We start from the raw sequence: 19446 nt of genomic DNA on the forward strand, positions 1-19446 counted from the left end.
GCAAGGTTGCACTTTATGGCCAGAGGCCCACAACCTGATCCTCCTCCAACAGAGTGTGGAACTGGATACGGAGAGGAAGGTGAAGAGCCTCCTCCCATCAGGGCTAGGTAGTCCTCTAATGCTTGATTTTTTCATCCATTGTCATGTCCTTTCTTAGTGGTTATAAAAGTTCACCGTTGTTTTCTGTAACCATTTGTGTCGGTAAAGCATGTTCTTCTCTTTGTTCTTAACTGGGGAAATTTATGAAGCACTCTGAAAAATATTGGCTTTGGCATCCTCTGAGAAACAGTCTGGAGCTGACAGCAATTAGCTGCATGGTAACAAATGAAGCTGGCCTCTTACTGTATTCCCTTTCAGTGGTACCCTTCTCAGAGGGTGCCTCCTCGGCACAGGCACTGCTGGGTTTAGGAGAGCAGTGGCATGGGGCCGTGCCTGCAGCCCATCCAGCTCCAATCCATGCTGTGCTCCGACCCTGACCTTTAGACGCTTGGCAAATGTTTAATGGAGACAGTCAGCTGTGTCTGGACCCACCTGGCCTTTCAAAGGGCAGATTTATCAGCAGGCACAGCTGCATTTCCAGGTGGCCGGATGCTGCTGAGGAAGCTTCTTTCCCTATCAATATGCGAGCATCTCCACGTCCTTCATGAACCAGAGGTATGGCCCCTCCTGCCACGCACGTCACGGCCACGGGCAGCCCCGCGGCTCCTACCACAGCCTGCAGCAGGGACACAGGCAGCGGGGAGTGATGTAGGCAGTGAAGGTTGAATCCACCCTCAGGACCGGGATGAAAAATCTGAGCCTGTTTTGCACCCTCCGAGCAGACCTGCTGAGGTAATCCAAGAGCCATATGAAATTAAAGAGTCCCTGCCACGGAGGGGAGCAGCTACACGGAGGCGGATGGGCTGCGTCACGGTGGGTGGCTTTGTGTGGACCCACATCTAGGCAAAGGGGAGCAAAGTGGTGCTTGGGAGAAAACTGTGCTAAGAAGAGACCACTGTCCCCATGGGGAAACCGAGGCAGGGAAGCAAGTGGTGCCCCAAGTCAAATCTCAAGTCCATAGCAGAGGAGACAGACCCATCTGACTCACAGGTCAGTGTTCACTCCATATTGCACTGCTGTGCACTAAACAACCAAGGCCAAGTGCAATGTTTTTCTCGCCCGAAAGGATCCAGGTCCAAGATCAAACTCACCACTGGAGTTAAAGCCTCGACCCTTTTGACAAGAGTCAGCCTGTAGCAGCTGGTCTGGGATACCATTGTGGCATCCACGACATCTCCTTCACTGTGGGCCATCGCAGCAAACAGGCAGTTACACCAACTCAGACAGTCCACTCCTGTCTCCAGCAAGAGCTGCACCGTCTTTGCTTGCAAACCCAAAACTGCACCGACTTAACGTCATCAATGCCTTCAGCTCTCAAGCAGGCTGGGTTTTGACAGAAATTTTCCATAAACTATCTTCCCTCTAAATTGGTAATAATTATTTTTAAGTACACTTTGACTCCATTTTGATTAAAATGACAAAGAATAAATTCTGACAGTTGTATCTCATGATCCTGTTTTTGGAACCAAACATTGATGCACTTATTCAAAACAGTTTACAAAGCAAGATATGTTAACTATGCTGCTCTGAAAGAATTTTAAAGACATTTGACAAAAAGCTGAAATCACAGTGAAATGGGCTGCTCCCCTCTGGTAAAGTTGTTCCAGTTGGCTCAGAGGGCTGAATAAGTATTTTCTGGGAACTCTCCAGTTTCTGACTCATTTCAGCCTGGAATATCTATTGGAAGCATGAAACTTTCCTCAATTACACTCCAACTCCACCAACGCTCACACAACATAACAGCTGGTAAGAAACTTGCCACTACTTAATCTGCACCTTTCCAACAACCGACAACATCAGTTGAGAGGTGAGGGTCTGCTTCTATCAACCCTTTTTCATGTTGCTAAGCCAGGACCCCGCTGGCTCTCCCTAAATAAATTGCAATAGGATGGGGAGAGAAACCTCCCATACCAACCCTCACACCTCTGACAGCAGGGGCTGCTTTCTCTCCTGACCATCCCTACATCCTTCCCACTTCTGTGGGTGTTCCACTATTTTCCTTGGGCCTTTCCATAACCAAGTGGCTTGTACGGATCCTACTCACAACCTCTCCGGCAAGGTAGAGACACCATCAGCAAAGATGCTGCAGAGAGCTGTTAGTTCTTCACCAGAAGTACAGGAACATTCCTACTTCTTCCGTCACACCTGGTGTCTTGCACAGGTCTGACCCCACCGAGTAACAGCGGAGACCTCAGTGCCCTGATGGTGAAGGACTGGGATGTTCCAGCTGCTCCATGGCTGGGCACAAAGCTTGCAGTGGGAAGTACTGGTCTCACCATGGGCAAGCAGGGCAGGGGAGGAGCCAGGTGATTTGAGAGCAAAGTAGCACAACAGTTACAAGGGGGAAAAAAAAAAACAGACAAAAAGAAGAAAAAAAAAAGAAAAAGAGCAGATTGAGGCTGTGTTTGGAGATAAAAGGATTTGTGCAGCTAACAGCTGTTTCAGAGTGAAAGATGAACCAACCCTAATTCTTGCATTTTCCATTTTTTGTGTTTCAAGGGTGAGCCTTGCTATGTTAATGTGTTTCATTTCACCTATTTTTTTCTAAACAGTTGCTTTTAGCTACTTCAACTACCTCCTCCCTTGAAACTTGTTGAAATGAAAGTCTGGGACCCTGGGGGCACTGGTGTCTGTCCCTAATGCCCTCTGCCACTTTCTGTGACACCAGGGAGCTCCCTTTGCTTCAAATATTATGAGGCCGATTGACCTGTCCTAACAACTCATGTTCTGCTGGTATTGGTTCTGCTGGAGAGTTTTATTTGCTCTTGATGTTGTGGCTATACAAAGCCTAGCCTGCAAACTAAAGAAAAAAATCCCTGCAACATAAGGTAAAAGCAAATAAAAAGACCAGATTGTCTGATGACTCAACCTGTCAACGTCGCTCAGCTACTTATCTGGCTGCAGAACGAAATATGGGGTGAGGAGAACAGACTTAAATTCTTAGTAAAATCAGAAGGAGGAAAAATTACCAAAGACCACAACCAGGATATTGTGTTAGAGATGAGAGAATCAAGCGTAAATAAAGCCCTTTTGGCCCAAGCAGCATTACTACCTAATTCCCCGAGACAGAAGAAAGCCTGGACTTCGGTCAGTGCCCGGCGGCTGGACGAGTGCTCTGTAAACACACAGTGCAGGTCTCCGAGGGCTGCACAGCCTGAGCCAACAGCTTATGGTGAAGGGGCCACAGAAGCGTTCGAAACACAGCGACGCTGTGCCGGTGGGTGTGGGAAGGAGCTGACATCTTCTCGCCAGCCCGGGGGAAGGCTGGAGGAAGAACTCTCCTGCAAACCTAAAGTTATGCCCTACGAAAGGTCTTTCCCTCCTTGAGGTTCAGCGCCCGAGCTCACCAGACTGCTCTCAGCGTTGCCCTCTCCACTTTCCCCCCATGTTCTTGCAGCAATGCCAACTGACATAATGGACAACCTGTCTTGAGAAGGACCCTGAGTTTTACTCAGGAAGGTGCTTTGCTCTCTGCCAAGCCGAGGATCTTAGTTGCTCTTTAAATTCCTAAACAGACCCCTACATCTGGTCCAAACCTGTATCTTGTCTCCCTGATGCCTCTTCCATCTTTTCCTGCACCTGTCTCCACCTCATCCACGCAGCGCCAGGAAAGCTCTGGCTGAGCTGCAGACCACGGCTGAAAGCACCCATGCATTCTGCTTCGGTATCTGTTGGATCGTAGTGAAGACTTCCCTTTGGGTGCTGGGTCCTGGGAGCCAATGCTGTGGGATCCTGAGATCTAATGATTGGCTGGAGGCAGGAGAGGGGAGAGTGGGAGGAACAGCAAATCCCTTCCAGAGCCACCCACAAAGTGCAGCTGGAATGCAGAGCGCAAGTATGCATGGGGAAATTCCTTTTAGAAACAGGACCCTTTCACTTCACTCAGACTTGCAAAGACATGGAGGGGTACAGGGGCAAAGGGCACTGCTCTTTCCTTGCAAAACAACGTCTCCCTGTGCTCTTCCTAACCAGGAATACTACCTGGACAGGTTACCTGTTTAATGGTGAGCTCCCACCTTCCCTGTGAGAAGACAGCTAAAAATCCTTTGCTCCTGGTCAGAGAGAGCCACTGTAATTTGGCAGACTCCCATCAGGCAGGAGCTCTGTGGCTGGTGCCGCCCAGCAGCAATCTTGCAGAGGCAGGGCATCTTCTGGGAGCAGGGCTGTGCTATGGATCTTCTCCTTGCTCTGTGCTGAACGGAGGATGATGAGTCAAGCTGAGGAGTCAGGACTCACTCTGTGACTCAGACCTGCCTGTGACCGCGGGAAGCTGCTGGATGACTGCAGCATCCCTGCGCAGCCCCAGGGAGGCAGATAAATAACAACAGCAGTGTCACTCCTTGGCCCTGTGGGGGTCTCTTCCTGTTGGGGAAACACTGGCTCCAGCCCCAGTGCCTGGAGAAGGCATGGATCACCACTAACGATGCCTTTTCTCAAGGCACACTTGCTTATTCAAAGCATTTTGGTCTCCTCCATCACCACCACCTCTTCCTCCACCTTGAGAGCAAAGGACAGGTTGAGAAACAGCACACAATTGTCACGGTGACACTGGAAGCACCAAACAGTGCGAATAGTCTAAACATAGCCACAGAAATGCTTAAACTCACATTTTCCTCAAGTGCTTATAGGCAATAAAAGAAAACCAAACCAACCCAGCCCTCAAGCAACCTTCTTTTCCCGTTGCTTAACTGGAAGAAACAACGAGGAACCAGAGTGAAGGCAAAAAGGCAGACCATTTACCATTTCCTCACAGCTTATGCTGAGAGAAAGAAAATTAAGCTTTCCACTACTTACTGCACAATTAAACTGCAGAACCCACTGCCACTGTTTGGTGTGAAGATCAAGAGAGTAAATGAGTTCAGGAAGGGGCCCAACAAGTTCATGAAGGAGAGCTTTCTTAGCAGCTATTAAAAATGATGGGCTGACTGCAAGTCTTTGCCAAAAAGCCTCTTAGCCAACCAATGGCGCAGCCAGAGGGGGAATCCTGCACTTACTAGGTTATACTCTCCGACAAACATCTGCTCCTGCCCACTGTTGGAAGTAAAATATTGGGCCAAACAGCTCTTTGGTGTCATGTCATGCAACAGGTATCATTACACTATAGTTAGTGGACTCTGGTCCAGCATTAACTCTCATTCCTTTCTTTTGTTTTTTTTGACTCAATTTAACTCTAACAAAGAAGGGCAGTTTTGGCAGAGATGAGATTTTTGCTGACTAATTTTAAACAGCATTTATTGCCAGTTTATTGAAAACAGTGGTTCAGAGTCTGCAGGTCACTATCTACTTTGCTTTGTGCATCAGGTAGAAGGTGGCTGGAGTGAAGGGCAGGGAATGAAAAGTCATCATAGTGAAGGCAGGTTCCAAGAAATCACACATTTCTCTTTGTGCCATGGGTAAGCGTCTCCACCTCCTTCATGAACCGAAGGCAAAGCTCCTCCTGCCATGGCAGAGCCACGCATTGGACGGCCACTGGCAGCCCCACAGCTCCTTCCACAGCCTGCAAAAATTAAACACGGTGTTAAGTCAGAGCACCGGGGGAGACACACGAGGGAATGCTGTCTTTTGACATTATGGGAAGAGGGGCAAAAGGAAGACATGCAAGGGGATAGACATCAGGCTGGCGTACACCAGCCTAGCTGCACCACATTCAGGGTGGAAACATGGTATATGCAACTGCATTAGTAAACAAGCTCCCACTCTCATCAGGAGATGGAGAGAAGCCTTAGGACAACGTGCCAGTGGTGTCACTGTGCCAGTCATAGCTTTCTGCTAAGACTTAAGCTCTTTCCCCACTGACCTCTTTCAGCCTCTTATCCCAAGGGTCCCCATAGTGCCCTCGGTAGTGCTTCAGTTCTTCTTCGTCAGCTCTTGTGACCGTGCTGACCGGCACCACCCCAGCAGGGAAGTTTAAGACATTGTATAAATTGGTATAGGAGGTCGCAGCTGGAAAAGATCACACTAAGCATGAAAAATGGCACAATTTAGTGTGCTGGGCCAGCAGTAACTTTTGGATGATAATTTGGGTTGCAGGAATTGTGGTCTGGAGTTGCTGGACCTGAAAAGACTGTGAAACCCTACTGCCTTCAAAGGGACTTTTGGTAGGATGGTTTGTGGGCTGCATGGCTGCTGAGACCAAAAAGCCCCATGCCTTCATCTGTCAGTCAGGTGGAGGTTATCTGCTCCAGGAGAGACACATATGAGCGTTTGATCACAGAGTCTGTATCTGTGTCTCCCATACCCCAGGGAAAAATCCCAGCCATCTGCTCAAGATAATCCAGATGTCGAGCTCTGTAACACCGTCTTGGGGATTTTGGATCCCAAAGAACTGTTGCTAGAGAGGTGGAGGACCCTGACTGTTTGTTGGAAGCTATAAAAAATTGCTTCTTTCTGCAAGTCACAGGCAACAGAGCCTTTCTGCTATTTGCAAAGTCTTGGGAAATGTAAGATGGCCACATTCAGAAGAGCCCAGCCTTATGCTGAGGTCTACCACCCCTCTGACAACTATTCTCACAGCTACTCTCTGGTGAAAGAGTAGCTCTTGGGCTTTCTACAGGACAGACAATACAGGGAAAACTCACCCAGGAGTGACGGGGACAGATGTGCCACTAATTGCTGCCCCATAATAATCCAAACACCTGCAGCTCAGATGAGGTGAGGGTATGAGAAGACCCACCCAGAGGAGACCTCTCCTTTGCTTTCTTCCCCAGAGGAAAGACTAGGCACCACACATGGTTTGGGGAATGTCCAAGAGACCAAAACATCTTGCTCCAGCTCTGCCCACAAACACCACCATGGATGCATCCAGAGACATCTCAATGGAGATTACCAAATAGTTTTCCAGCATAGCCATGGTTAAAGGCTGGCCCCAGCACGGGACAAAGAATCACATCCAGCCTTAGCTTCCTCCATTTAGCAATGAATTCAGTGCAGTAAACCTAGAGGGAAAGACAGAGGAGATGACAAACAATGTCTGACAGCAGTGGCAGATCAATGCCTACAGCATAGGAAAAGGAGGAAAAAAACCTTCTTGGATACAACTGAAAAATCAAATAAAAATTGAGCTGTGCTTTGAAAGAGCCGACGGATTCTTCCACCTTTAGGTTTCCTCCCAGAATACCATGTGCTGCCCAGACCTAGACACTAATACTAGGAGAGCGTGTCAGAGTTGATTTCTTTGAGTATTAACCCAGTCCTTCCTGTGAACAGTTTTGTCTTTGAATTTTATTGGAGATCAACAAGAGTTTGAAGAATTATGTCTAGCTGACTAAAAAGTCAAATTTCCTGAAAGCTTTGGTTATTTTGGTAGAAGAATCTAGAAGACATTAATTAAAAATATTTTCACAAAACCTTCTTCATTCTGCATCAGGATACAGGTAAGAAAAAGAAGCAGCAACAGACAGCTAGGCAAGCCCGAGGTCTTCCCCCCAAAATGCAGGAGGCACAGCTTCAGACTCGTACGATGCTTCCAAGAGAGATCTAGATTTGTATTTTGGTTTTCCGCAGCTTTGCTGAACGTCAGGCAATGAATTAATCCATCCCCAAAGAGCTGTTCTACTTTGTCTTAGTAAATAGACAGGGAGGGACCACAGTATGGCTGCTTCTGCAGCCATCTTCTGGCTATAGGGACACATTTATCCCATGGTCCAGCCCCTCTTCTGCACAACTCTCTTACCCAAGTTTTCTTTAAGGGTCTTCCACATGTGTTACAAAAGTTTGTTTATTAGTCTGACCTCAATTTTCATCTGCAGTCTGACATCCTTCCTGCTAGAAGTTCAACAAATGAGATGGGTTTCCAGGAAATAAAGTCCATGTAACCTGATTTTTTTTTTTTCTGAGAGAAAAGCTGGTTGCTAGCCAAAAGTTTTGAATCAGCTTTTGTTTGATGTAGATGAAAAAAAATGTGAATATGGTTTCACTGAACAAAAACAATCCAAAATATCTCTGAGGTTGACAAACAGTTTTGAGTTTTCTTTTCGGTTGTTTTTTTTTTTTTTTTTTTTTGAGGGGGGAGGAGGAATCTGTTTTCACCAAAAAAACCCAAAACCCCACCATTTTCCTTCCAAACACTCCCATCAGCCCAGTGACCAGGCAGGTTTGTAGGAGTTTTTCTCTGCCCTAGACCTGCTGCAAGTGAGTGTGCAAGTCCATCGAGTGACTGGCACTGATGGAGGCTGCGTGGTGCAGGCTGGGGACACGTTTCTTCTCGGGGAGGGTTGTGAGGGTGTCCCAGGGAACACGGATCCTGCCTTGTGGGAGGACACCAAAACAGCTTGGCTTCTTCAGCCTTGCAAAACACCAGCTGGAAAGGGATACAATTGCTCTCTATAAATAGATGAAGGACAAGGGCGGCAGTGGAACATACCAGAGAGGAGAGACGCTACTTAAGCTCAAGGACAGGAATAAAATGAGGATAAACTGGAAGTGAATAAACAGACGGGAAATGTGAAAGTTTCCAACCATCAGAGCAGGGAGGACAGGAGCTGGCCAATAAAAACAAATGCAAACATAAAACTGAACTGGTTTTAAAGAGGAACCTGATCAGTTTGTGGGCAGCACTGGACTCAGTTGCCCAGGAGAATGCATGCTGTCCTATGTTCCTGATCCCAGATGAACTCCTACAAAATCCACCTAAACCAAAGAGTTCACAACTACAATTTTTGATTCCTAAGGTTTCTGCTTGATAGTTCAAGCATGGTCTTAGCTAGTGACAATAACACCTAATGTCTGAAATGAAGGATTTGCACCAAGAAATGGAAAGAAGAAGAAATGAAGCCTCATCTGTAGTGGCTGTTCTTATGCTATTTCTGCTTAGAAAATGCAAGGCAAAGGATAATCTTTCCTCCCCATCCTGTAGTAAGCAGAGTCTGCCAAATGAACATCTATTGCCCTGAGTTGTTATTGCTCCTTGCAAAGCTTGACTTTCAAAGAAAAACCCAGCTGCTTTATTTTCACATGATCCATTTCCTACCCCAAATCCATCACAGAGCTCAAAGCAATTGCTAAGAAACTTTGGGAATCTCTCACTATATTTAGTAAGAGGGAGAAAAAAATAATACCACATTACCGCCACTGCTCCATGCTGATCCCAGAGGTGTTTGGCAGACCTGGAAAGGTGGCAGAATTAATCAGCTTTGGGACTGTGGCAACAGAAAACAATTAACAAAATGCACAGACAGCCCATTGTTATGGAAACCACGTGATCCTTCTGGGAACAAGCTATAGGATCACCCAGCTGATTCCACTGGGTTCACATGTGCTTACAGGTACATCAAAAGAGCTGATGCTAAAAGCATGCCACCGTGTCCAGGTGCTGTGGCACCAAGACAAAGATTGTGGCAGTCTTCTAAATTCACTTGCTCCGGGTTTGGTGTATCTCTGTCTTTTGGAGGGGCAGGTACTTCACACCACACTGCGCCCATGTGCAGAGACCTCTGCATTAACTTGGCATATGATGCTCTGGGTACCAGAATCCACCTGACGGGGAAAGTAGCCCGTATCTGTCTGTGCTGATCTTCCTGGAGACATCCTAGTCCTGCCATGATGAGGATCCTTGAGCTCTTAAAATAATCTCTGGATGCATAGCCCCAGATAACACTGTGCTAAGCCCAGGTGGTGCTGAGGCAGCACATATTGATCTGGCTCAGCCTGTGCTGCACAGCCCTGTGACAAGGCTTCGCACAGCGAGCTGGCATCTACCTGCATGAATCGGTGGACGCATCCACGTGCATCCCCTTTCTCGAGAGCTACTTCAGTGCGTCTTACCCCACTCCGCAGAGAGCGCTGAGATCTCGAGCGATTCGTGGGTACTTTTGGAGGGAAAAGAAAAACCTGCGATTAGTCAACAACAATGCAGCTGAAATAGCTGGCTACCATGTCATTGCATTTTGGGCACACTTCTTGCCTGAGCAGAAGTTGCTCTGAAGAGTAGGTGTGGTATCCAATAAAGTGGTTTTACTCCCACATTACTTCATAATTTAATCACAACCACCCATGCCCTCTAGATCACACTGCTAGCCCTGGAAAGCATCTTCTGGATGTGGGGATGCTGTTTAGATCCTTGCTAGCGATATCCATTCTCTTGGGACCCATTGCTGGATGAGCTGTATGGCTCGTGGGTTCCTGAGAACAGATGATATTTCGACCTCCCCATGCAAAGCTCCCACAAAAAGATCCACTCAATCAGATCTACTTATCAGACCCACTTGATAAGTTCAGCCTGGGTTTAGGGACTAAGCGTATTTAAGTGTATTTCACTATGGAGCCTATCAGGCACTTAACATGAAGCACAAAGCACTCCCAGAGGGGAGCAGCCTACCTCCCTGCACACGGAAACTTCCCCGCCTTGCAAATTTCCTATAACACAGGTGAAACATGTCCACACACTTACTATGGGTTTCAAAATGATAGCCAAGATCCTCTTCACCAGAGTAGGAAGCCTGTAAGTATTGAACTGGGATTTGAGGTTGGGATCCACGATGTCTCCTTTGCTGGAAGGGCAGAGAGTGAAGAAGTCAGGACAAGCCACCTGTGCCAGAGCTACAGCAACAGCAGTGCTGTTTCCAGAGCAGGGTTTGTCTTAGCGGGGAGTTGCTAGAAGACAAAATCTACCTGTTTCAATCTGAAACACTGAAACAAGAGATGCTTGTGGGGTTTAGATGCTCAAGCGTAAGTGTTCACTGCAAAAGTTATAAAGAAATAAGTACTTTACTGCCTACATTGTCAGTGCCATAAAGGCTCTGGAGTGCTTTTCAGCGGTGGGGCCATGTACAGCCCTGGGGCCACGTACAGCCCTGGGCATGTTTCACCTTGAAGTGAGCAAGTGTCTGGGTGTGTGCGTGACTCCTAGCCAGGACTAACCCACCACACCTCTGTAGAAAGTTCTATAATGTGTGATGTTTCCCATCGCCAAGGACTAATCACACACAAAAGTAATTGCCACAGCACTGCTGGCACATGGTATCTTATTACCCTACTGTGTTATCCACATGTGTGAACTGCTCTTGTGAACTAGCTGCTGCTCGTGCTAAAATCATCCTTCCAGCAATTGCTCCTCTGCTGCCCATTACTGAGTTTGCACCCAGAAGAATATAAACACTCTTGATGCAACCACTGGCTATAGAGCGCCAAGTCTCATGACCCACACTGAAAAGGGTGTTTTACTCACAAGCAGTCCACCAGGTGAGCAGCACCATCTGAGAAAATCCCTCTGGTGAACAGCTCATCTACCACGTAGTCAATCTTGGGTGGTGCAAAGGGAACAAGCTGCAAGAAAACCATCCACGTTCAAGAGGTGACAAAGATGAATGATTCATAGAGCCCTATGTGAACCTCCCTGCCTCACTAGTGAGGTGACTGGGAAGTGGTGGGAAGCTTGGGCCCTCCTTGCTGCTGTAGAACAGCAAGACCTCATATTCAAAGGGACCTGGGTTAGCAGCCCACTGTCCTTTCCTGTCCCCAATGTATTAACACATATTGTGACCTGACACAGGCTCTACGCTGCACACATTTTTTAGAGGCTTCAAAACACCAAGTATTTTTAATTAATTTGCATCACTGGAACAACTCCCATATAGAAATTCCCATTAGTGGAACCACAGAATAATGTCAGGTAGAAGGGGTCCCTGAGGGGTCAACTGCTCCAACCCCCTTCCCACTTACCCACAAAGAAATCTGCAAACTGCGCTTAACAGCTGAGGGATTGCAGATACTGTTGTGAGTTTGATATTTATGGGGACACCAAACATGGTGGAGAAACCAGTGCTTTACAAAAGGTGACTTGGAGATATCTAAAGGTGATTCTCCTGTCTGCTAGGCCGGGAACGTAAGCAAGATCGCTTCAGTTTGGGAAATAAACTGTTGCACGTGCCTTCCTCTTCAGGATCCTTGCAGCAGGGAGGGATGGTGCCTGTTTTATAGGCAGCAAAAGCAGAGATGGCAAGTGACTTGCCCAAACTCTGTAAGGAGCAGGATAACAGCTCCAGGCAACCACAGGCACGAAAACCCACCGTATGGCCTGCATCCTGGAGGAGCTTTCTGGTCTGCTGGATGGCCCGTTTCATGCTGGGCGAGGGCTGGAAGTAGCCATCTCCTTCATAATACCCAATCCGAAGTGGCTTTGAACTGGTGTAAACCTATGAGAAGAGGAGCCATCACTTGCACACATGAGACGTACAAGATTGGACCATTCCCAGGGCTCAGGGAGGCAGCAACTGAGGTCTCCTGGGTTGGAGGAATGATGGGAGCAATAGGACTGGTGGAAAGCAGTGTCATTCAGAACATAGGTCTGCAGCAGTGGTCCTTGGAATGATCTTTCTGACCCCACCTCCTGCCATGTGAACACGGCCCAACTTTGAGAGAGAGCAGGTGTGATAGCACCTGTACAGTCCACGTGCCTGCGATGCCTGGCTATGGACAGAGTTCAGGGGCTGTTCCTCTAGGGCAAGCAAGGTCTGTATTGTCTGGGTGTCAGGGACAACTGGAAGATCCTAGGATCCTAGGGCCTGAGCCAGAAAGACACAACAAGATGGCAGAAGCAGAGAGCTAATGGCAAAGAGCAATGATTTCTTAGGTCAGTGACTGTTAAATCAGGCTCTCTAATTAAAGGTGTGAGGGGCGAATTCCTCTGATCAGGAGAAATCCCCCTTTAGGGATTGGGCCAGGATGGAGCCAACAAGCTTGTTCTGGACATTGCTGAGAAGGGGTCAGCATCCAGCAGGTCTCGTCAGGGCAAGCCAACCCTGCTGTGCGGCTGCTTCTTGTGGCTGCTCATGCTGGCTGCCCTCTGCTCAGAAGGACACTTACTTCCCCGGGCCCTTCACTATCTTGAGACATGAAACCAGATAGGAATCTCCCAAGATCTCACTTTGTTGCTGGGCAAATGGAAGCATGGGACTGCCTCTGAGCCTTACCTCCTCATCAAAGGGGAGGGGGGGCACAGTGGGGTCCAGCCGGAACATCTCCTCACAGAGCAGCGCCTTCATGCAGAGGGCTAGGCTGTCCACATCTCTCGCCATCGGCCCCAGCGTCCCTGTCACTGCAAGCACAAAGGTCCTGTCGTTGCAGGTAGATGGGCTGGTGCTGTCTCATAGTTACTGGTAGGGTCCCAGCATGATTTTCAGTCAGGCCAGAGAAGAGGAATGGGGAACGAGTGTAATGTGCAAGCAGCGAGCAAGGAGGACCAGCAGGAACAATCTGTAAGTCTCAGAGCAGAGGCAATGCACTGAGGCTGACCTTCTGGTGCAGGCTTCTGCAGGCACGATGCCCACTCAAGAGGAGGGCGGACTGCAGCCCTCCTGCCAACAGCAACATTGCCTGGCAGCAGCTGAAGCCAGCACAGTCTCCTGGAAGCATCTTCAGTGAAATTTCCCAGGCCTTTGGTATGCACATCTCACCTTTCTCACTGCCACGCATTGCATTGCCCGAATGGGTGTTGCTTCAATTCTGCTCAGATTCAGCTAACACCTACCACCATCCAGAACAGAATAAATGGTGCAAAAAGGTAATAGCACAAGGCAGGTCCTGGTCTAATAGACCAGTGGTTTTGACTGGTCATGGGACACATAACTGAGCAGGCACATTTGCTGGCATTTCAGCAGGAGGAGGAGATGTAACAAGCAAAGGTTTGGCATTAGTAATATATTATCTGGATGGACTTACCTGATTTCATTCCTATGATAGGAGAAACCACACCCAGTTTGCTAGGAACATAATGGGAGAAGCAGATTAGTAGCAGCTCTTGCGCTAAAGTAAGCTGCAGACTTTCCATTTGCCCCCAGTCAACATCTAGGAGGGAAAAAGGTCCTGCAAAGACTTGGCATTTTCTAGGCTAAGAAGACTTCCATGGGCTGTAAGCTGCTAGGGGCCAGAGAAAGTTTTTATCATCTCTTTTCCCTGGTGCATCTAATTCCTCATCTGTGAGCAAACCACCTCTGATAAACAGAAAACTCTTACAAGCAAAACAAGGACTGGAAAACATCTGGAAAGGAGATGACTCTGTAGTGTTTGCTTTCAGAATCCTGGCCAGGGCCATTAAAAGTAGAATAAATCTTTGCAGTGTTAACAGATGGAGATCACCACAGGTCATTAACAGAGTCCTTAGCCATAGCTGGCACAAGGAAACCGGCAGGTTAGGGTGCTAACTGAAACCTGTTGGAAACCACGGACCCTACTGTGAATTTTGATGCACTGTGGGGCACACTTTGCAGCCTCTACAGTGAGTGGAAGAAGAGAATAGATGTTGGCATGTACCTGATCCTGTTTCCTGTGGGTTTGAGCCCGCACAGCCCGCAGAAGCTGGACGGCAGGCGGATGCTGCCACCGACGTCCGAGCCGATGCCCAGGATGGAGCCTCCCCCTGCAATCAGGGCTCCCTCCCCTCCCGAGGAGCCCCCGGGGCTCTTCTGGTGGTTGAGAGGGTTCAGCGTCTGGCCGAAGATGAGGTTGCTGCAATCGTAGCTGGGGAGAGTAAGATCGGCAGGTGAGTGAGGTTCTTCTGTATCTGCAAACCATAAATACAGGGCACAGAGCATCCATGCAGGGATGAGTGCGGAATTAATCCCAGCAGGAAGAATCAGTATGAAGTAGATTTGTTGGGACAGCTGGATTTAAGAAGAAAGAGGCATCAAATATAAGAGAAATAATTTCAGATTGAACTGAGGAGGCAATTAACTCAACATGCATGATTGGCTTGGACAAGGGTGGGAGCTTGTGCATGTGGGCCCACCCTCTCTCAGATAGCAAGAGTCACATCTCATAGAGATTTCATGGCGGCAAACACATGATTACTTTATCATTGTCTGTGGGATGTTGGTTTTCACGAAGGGGACTGCCCCCTGGCTCTTCAGAACCTGGACGATGACGCTGTCTTCTTCCTTCACTTGGCCCAGAAACTTCACCATCCCTGCAGAGGAGACGTGGCCCTTGGGGATGGGAAGCAAAGCTCTTTAGGTACCAGGGAAGATGCTGCTTGGAGCTGCGACAATAACAAACATAAGTCCTGATGGGTCCTGTGACAATGTTCCCACCTAACTTTTCTCACAGGCAGACCAGGACCTGACTACCCCAGGGAAAACCAGATCAGAGCAACTTAGAAATTTCTGCAGGGGGGGAAAAAAAAAATCATCAGAGGAAATGCAGGTTTGCTGGTCCCACAGTATTTGGTAAGAGGGATCTCTTAGCCAGTCTTGATGAGGATGGGATATCCTGGGCTGTTCCCAGCCCCAGGCCAAGAGGCAAGGGAATTATGGATGTACCTTGCAGTTAATATGGTCCTTGATGCTGATGGGAATGCCATAGAGCAGCCCCTTCTCCTTCTGCTTCTTCAGTTTCTGGAGCTGATCCTCACAGCCATGAATGAAGTCTACCACGCAGTTCACCTCCTGGGTCACCTCCAAAGCCTCTCCAGAACAGAGAAGAGCAGTAAGACAGATGAATGGATGGAAGGAAGGAAACAGTATTTAAATTGAGTTTTCAAGCTGAAAATTTGATCTCCTCAAACCACTAGCATTCATCATTCAGACCTTACCTATAAACTTTAGATGTTTCTTGCTGGAATAATTTTCTGCCCTGGATCTCTCTCCTACTTATTTGCCCATAAACCACCCTTCAGACATCACAGTATTGACAAATTGTGATCCCCAGCACTGCTGGTTATCTCAGCAAATGAGCTGGTTTTTCAATTTGAAAGCCCCCGCTGCAGAAGAGCCCTGCAGCATTTCTCCCATGCTGGGAGTATCACTCACTTTGCCCATGTAGGAGTAGAGGACACTTTCTGGGGACAGTGACCCCTCTTTCAGCTTCTCTGCCAGCTCCACCATCGTCAGCGAGAGGACATGCTCAGCCTGGGTGCCTGGGTTCTACAGAGGGTAGGAAATTGGGTGCAGAGGGACAAAAATGACCAAAAAGGCTGATGCTGAGGCTGCGAATACCCATTTCTAACATCTGCCCAGCAATGGCCTTGAATGGAGAATTTTAGGAGACATTCCCTGTAGAAGTGCAGACCTCCCACATAGCACTGCGTGTGCTGGAGTGGGGAATTTGCTGACGGGGAATTTGCTGAGTCTTGGTTCATAAAAACAGAACCAAAACACACAGAACACTGCCTCTTGACTGGAGAGTTACATGAACCTGTACGAGAGGTTTGACCTCTCCCTGTTTACTCTCCTGCAGGCCTTCACCTCTCTCTACTAGACAATGTGTTGAATTCAGCAATTCAACCAGCTAAAGTTTTACAAAATTTATCATTAACATGGGGAAAAAAAAGTGTGCGGGCTGTTTGCAACCTCCCCCCCCCAAGAAAAGAATAGCAGTAGGTATTTATTATGGATTTATGACAAATCCTGAATCCAAGGACCTGACCTCCTAAAATCCAGGTGCTTCTTTACCTGGGCATGGGCAGGAGGAAATGGCTTTTGGTCACTGATGTGCAGATGTTGGAGAGATATGAAGCCCCCCCTGTACTCAGAGGATGATGGGGCAGACAGGTCCCTGTGGAGGGGCAGAGGTGAGGAGGATGGGAGAAGAAAGGCTTGGCAGTAGGGACACATGAGGAGAAAAGGGCATAGAGAGGTCCGGGGTGGCGATCTGATTCAGAGGGTCCCAAACTCTGATCCATCTTTTATCCTCAGAATTCCCTCAACAGGTTTGTATGAAGAAATACTTCCTTTATGCTGTTTTTATAGGAAGGTTTTTTGCAATAAGGGAGTGTGGTGACCCTCAAAAAAATCGGTGATGATCCAAAATGTGCACATACGCTAACCACCATTCAAAGAGGGATTGATCATCACTCCCCCATTTCTTTGGTTACCCAGTATACAATCCCTTCCTCCCAAACACACTTTCCCCCAACTTACCTCTTGTTTAAACCTGTGAGCTGCCTTCTCCATTCGCTGCAGGGCCAGATCCCGTGTCCTTCTCGCCTCCTCCATCTTCTGCTGGATCTGCCTATGCCCCAGCCATTTCAGTAGCACAATGGCTGCAGCTGAACCGCAGAGCAGAGCCGAGAGGGTGCGAGGGTCTCCCCACAATGGATCTAGGACCTGCCACAGTTGCTTTTGGGTCATGATTTCTCTCCCAGTCCTTCCCGTTCTAGTCCAGCTACAGAAACCTGGGTCTCCCAGCTTCTCCCAGGGAGGGCTGATGAACGCAGACTATGCAATTGCCTGCTGTGCAAGATCAGCTCTGAAGCAGAGTTGCATTAACAAAGTCCAGGAATGGACTTTTTAGACCATGGACTTTGAAAGAGTCTGCCTGCCCGAGAAGCACTGTGGGTCAGGCTGCAAAGCAGCGTGCTCAGCTCACGTTGGGTTTGGGGGGGATGTTCCCCAAGGCTGTGTCTCCCCAAGACACTGTCTGCTGCCACGCTTGACTACACACAGGGGACAGAGCTGATTAGAAAGCTGAATGTCTGCAAAAACCAGGTCTGGAGTGTCCCTGCTATACCCACATCTAATAATTAATTAGCACTTAAGCCCATTAACTAGAGGTGCTCTGCCATCATCTCTGTCCCTCAGGCAGCAGCATGTGCAGCCTTTTGAACCTGGGACAACATAGCTCTGCTTGTGCTGGGGAACATGGTGCTGGGGGTGAAATTGCACCTATTGGGGAAGAGGGACCTCAGGAGAACCAAGAGTATGAAGGTGCAAGAGGACACCGTGACTCTGGAAAGACAGTGTAGAAGGAGCTATGTGAAGGTGCCTTCAAGGATTATGACTGCTCTGTGTCATTTTCAAGCCAAGCCCCTTTCAAAGTCTTTTGGCAACCCAGATCCTGGGGACAGCACTTTTGGGAAATCCCATCTGATGGGCCCAGCATCCTATCTGCTCTCCAGTTTCTAAGCCATCTTCCAGCCAGCACAACGCGAAGGAGCCAGACCACATCGCCTTACCAGCCCCAGGAGCTGCCCCTTGCTCCCCACCCACAGGACTGTCCTGTGGCTTAGTGCAGAAAGGAGGGGCTGAAAAAATTAAGCTCCTCTCAAACCTCAAGGGTCTGCCTGCAAGCCCACAGGAAAGGAACAGGGGATGTCTCTGCAAGTTCATTGCCAAGATGCAAGGCAACATTGCTGTATCTGGAGAAATGCTGGCTCTGCTCCAGGCAGTACGGTAGCAGAGCTTGTAAGGAGGTTTTACCCAGGGTAATCATTGCTCTCTGGTGAAGAGGTCTTGTTTGGGGACCAAAAGCCAGTGATGGTGCTGCTATCATGTTACCTCGCTTGTTACAGACACGTCCCATGGGGTTGTTCCTGTGGCAGCAGGGAAGATGTCTGGGGAAGAAGCAAGACCTAGAGAAACTGGCTGCTGACTGGAAAGGCGAGGAGGATCCTCTATTTGGCCAGGACGGAGAGCAGAAAGCCAAACAACTCAATATGGATGCCACCAACCTCTCCCCACTGACTGTGGGGATGTCCTCTTCATTGCCCCATCCCAGCCTTCAGCTTCAGTGCTGCCATTCACACTGACCTCCCTCTGCCCAGGCTGGGCCGGGAGCAGCCTGTAGCTGGCCCTTTTTGGCAACCTCAAGTCCCCAGAGCAGCTTTGGCCCTGCTCAATGTTGCGTCCCTTGCCATGGTTCACTGGAGGTCTTTGCTCAGGGTTTCCAGTGAGGAGTGTTTACTGGTTCCAGTCCACCGGTGTCTTCGTAGTTTGGACTCCTGCACCCTGCCCACCTCCATGCCAGGGAGAGAGCAGTTAAACCAACAGAGCCACGCAGTGCTCAGCTCTCCGAGAGCATGGGCACACGTGGCATTGCCTCTCCTGGGACAAGCTCCTCCAGGCTTGAATTTTAAAATGCAAACAGATAAACATCATCCAGTATTTTCTGTGTGGGTAGGGAACACCCGCAACTGGTGCAAAACTCCACCCACACTCTTCTGGGGCTTGGCTTTACATAGCGTTCAGTCCTGGGATGCCTGGAGCTCCCTCTCTCCTTTTTTCAAAGCCTCTGTTAAAGAATCAGGGTCCTGGGGGCTGCTTTCTCCTAGGCTGGGACAAACCTCTCTGCCCAGCCCTTGAAAAGACCCCATGCTTTTGCACGACTCTGGCTTAAACACAACAATACATTAAAAAAACCAAACATGAATCCTGCCAGACCTTTGTTACAGTCTGCCTGTGACATTGCTGCATTGGGTAAACGCTTTTGCATTGCGGTATCTCTTTCTGGAGCACCCTTGGAAACGTGCCGGGAGCAGCCGACGCTGCCAATCCACGTGTTGGCAGCTACCAGTGGCTGGAAAACCTCACTGGAAAACCTGGCGTGACCCCCTCTGCCACACAGGGGGACGGGGTGTGCAGGGCAGGCTGTCTGTCTGTCCCCGGCACGCTGCTTTACACATGCAATACTGCGAGCTGA

At 48.7% G+C, this 19446-nt stretch overlaps 1 protein-coding gene across 1 annotated transcript; it reads right to left on the reverse strand.

Moving 5' to 3' along the window:
• Positions 1–5298: 5298 nt before the first annotated feature.
• On the reverse strand, positions 5299–17498 carry LOC129209616 (vitamin D3 hydroxylase-associated protein). The gene is made up of 15 exons (XM_054834287.1): positions 16950–17498; positions 15840–15953; positions 15351–15494; positions 14884–15017; positions 14347–14553; positions 13756–13796; positions 13008–13132; positions 12105–12230; positions 11264–11361; positions 10487–10586; positions 9862–9905; positions 9164–9203; positions 6926–7034; positions 5897–6042; positions 5299–5596 (listed from the first exon to the last, which is right to left on the reverse strand). The coding sequence occupies exons 1-15, from the start codon at positions 17157–17159 to the stop codon at positions 5468–5470; spliced, it is 1767 nt and encodes a 588-aa protein (XP_054690262.1). The 5' UTR covers positions 17160–17498; the 3' UTR covers positions 5299–5467.
• Between the last annotated feature and the right edge of the window lie 1948 nt (positions 17499–19446).

The sequence above is a fragment of the Grus americana genome, chromosome 8 (assembly GCF_028858705.1).
Source record: "Grus americana isolate bGruAme1 chromosome 8, bGruAme1.mat, whole genome shotgun sequence".
Taxonomy (NCBI): domain Eukaryota; kingdom Metazoa; phylum Chordata; class Aves; order Gruiformes; family Gruidae; genus Grus; species Grus americana.